The sequence below is a fragment of the Catharus ustulatus genome, chromosome 14 (assembly GCF_009819885.2).
Source record: "Catharus ustulatus isolate bCatUst1 chromosome 14, bCatUst1.pri.v2, whole genome shotgun sequence".
Classification (NCBI taxonomy): domain Eukaryota; kingdom Metazoa; phylum Chordata; class Aves; order Passeriformes; family Turdidae; genus Catharus; species Catharus ustulatus.
Window position 1 is genome coordinate 981,000 of NC_046234.1, and position 1,951 is coordinate 982,950.

Here is a 1,951-nt window from a genome sequence, read left to right on the forward strand (position 1 = left end):
TCAAGGTTTCCCTTCAGTGCCTGCAGCCACATCCGTGCAGTACCTGGAAACCTCAACCAGGTTCTCGTCGGGGTCTCGGAAGTAGACTGAGGTTATGGGACCCACAGCACCAGTTCTGGCCACGGGACCTTCCTCAATGGCCACCCCACAGGCCTGGAGGACACAGGAGAGCAGAGTCACGTCATTGTCATGCCCTCCTCCCCCAGCCTTGAAAACATGAACTGTGGGATGAGACAACCCTGACATTCCCCAGGAAATTCCAGGGGAATTCCAGGAAATCGTCACTTAGAGGATCTGGACTGGTGTCCCCTGGGATGACTCTGCCCTGGGGACACTCTGGGAATGCTGCCTCACCTCCAGGTGCTCCAGCAGTTTCTCCAGGGGCGCCGCTGTGATCAGGCAGAAATCCGCAGAGCCGGGCACCGGGCGCCGAGCCTTGGGCTCGAACTCTTGCCCAGCCTCGTGCAGGTTGAACTTCTGCTGGCCAAAACACAAAGCTTTGCGATTGCCCTGGTCCCAAAGGAAAAGGAAAAGTGAGGGAGACTTCCTGGGCTGGACACCTTCAGCACCCACTCCCCTGAGCAGTGCTGGAAACCCCTGTGGGGTGCTGCTCACTCAGGTTAGGGTTACCTTGAAGGTCACCACCTCCATGCCAAGGACTTTGGAATAAAAGGCCACAGTGTCCTCAATGCTCTTCACAGTCAACACAAGGTGGTCCAGGTGCTGGATGAAACACGAAGGTGGGCTCATGCCCTTCTCCTTCCAAGCCATGCTCTCAGGGCTGGGAACTGGTGTGGAAACCTGAGAATGTGGGAGTTAGGAACATCCAGGGATCCAGGGAAATGGAAAATGGTCCAGGGAGCTGAGGGCTGAGCTGGGACAGCCCAGGTTCTGCTTTGTCCTGTAGGTGGCACAAGTACAGAAGCAATAAATCCTCCTCCCTGCAAGATCCTGACTCTGGTCTGCATCTGGTGGCACCTGTGGCCGTTAGAGCCCCTGGCTGGGCCAGGTGTGAGGACAACCCAGGTGACCTCGCTGAGGGTCACTGAGATGCCAAGCTCTCCACACACAAACCCCAAGGATGGGACCAGGTGTGTGATCCTTCCTCCAGCCCCCTCTGGGGTACTCCCAGGTGTGGACACTCATCCAGGTAGAGCCAGGGCAGCGAGTGGAGACAAACTGGGGGCTGGCACAGTGGCAGGAAACATCTGGGGATATTTCTTGTTTCTTGTCATTCATCTTCAAGCTACTAGAGGTCACCACCAGGCAGAGGGTGAGGCCAGGGGCTCAGGGTGTGGGGACTCACCAGCCTGGGGTCACAGAGGTTCCTGGTGGCTTAGGCTGGGTTGAGAACCTCTTGCACTGCCCTTGGCTGTTAGGGACATGGGTTAGGGACGGAATAGTTGGACTCAAGGATCTCAGAGAGCTTTTCCAATCTAAATGATTCCATGATCCTGCATGGGAAGTGGTTGGTGAGGAGAGATCCCACAGTCTCACTGGCACAGGAGCAGCACAAAGTCAGCTCCAGTGGGATCTGAGGAGCCTGTTTGGAGCAAGATCCCATTATCCCATTCCATGGCACTGTGCCCAGTGACTGCACCAGTTTGGGGGGAGCCACTCCCAGACCCAGAGGAATCCCTGTCCCTCCTTGCTGGAGTTTGGTGTCCAACAGGAGCCACCAGGAGCCACCACACTCAATCCCTCTGCAAATCCACCTGGCTCAATCCCTCTGCAAATCCCTTCACCCCTGGCATCCTTCGTGTCCCAGCACCCTCATGCCCCATCCTACAGCTCCTCACCTCTCCCAGATGAGCCTCTGAGCCAAAAACTCAGAGGAAACGGTGCTGCAGAATTCCTGTTACCTCCAGAGAAACGAAGATCTGGGCAGGCAGTGCTGGATGGTTTCCTATGACCCTCCTCTTCCTGCTGGGAGCAGCCACGTCACGGGACA

At 56.7% G+C, this 1,951-nt stretch overlaps 1 protein-coding gene across 1 annotated transcript; it reads right to left on the reverse strand.

Moving 5' to 3' along the window:
* GLOD5 (glyoxalase domain containing 5) lies at positions 1-786 on the reverse strand. The gene is made up of 3 exons (XM_033072771.1): positions 631-786; positions 355-510; positions 1-153 (listed from the first exon to the last, which is right to left on the reverse strand). The coding sequence occupies exons 1-3, from the start codon at positions 769-771 to the stop codon at positions 1-3; spliced, it is 450 nt and encodes a 149-aa protein (XP_032928662.1). The 5' UTR covers positions 772-786.
* Between the last annotated feature and the right edge of the window lie 1,165 nt (positions 787-1,951).

Excerpts from the sequence above, each read along its gene's own strand:
- GLOD5 (XM_033072771.1), bottom strand. The coding sequence starts at position 771 with ATGGCTTGGAAGGAGAAGGGCATGAGCCCACCTTCGTGTTTCATCCAG. Across the intron at positions 511-630 it reads TGGAGGTGGTGACCTTCAAG|GGCAATCGCAAAGCTTTGTG; the intron begins GTAACCCTAACC and ends CTTTGGGACCAG. Across the intron at positions 154-354 it reads AACTGCTGGAGCACCTGGAG|GCCTGTGGGGTGGCCATTGA; the intron begins GTGAGGCAGCAT and ends TGTGTCCTCCAG.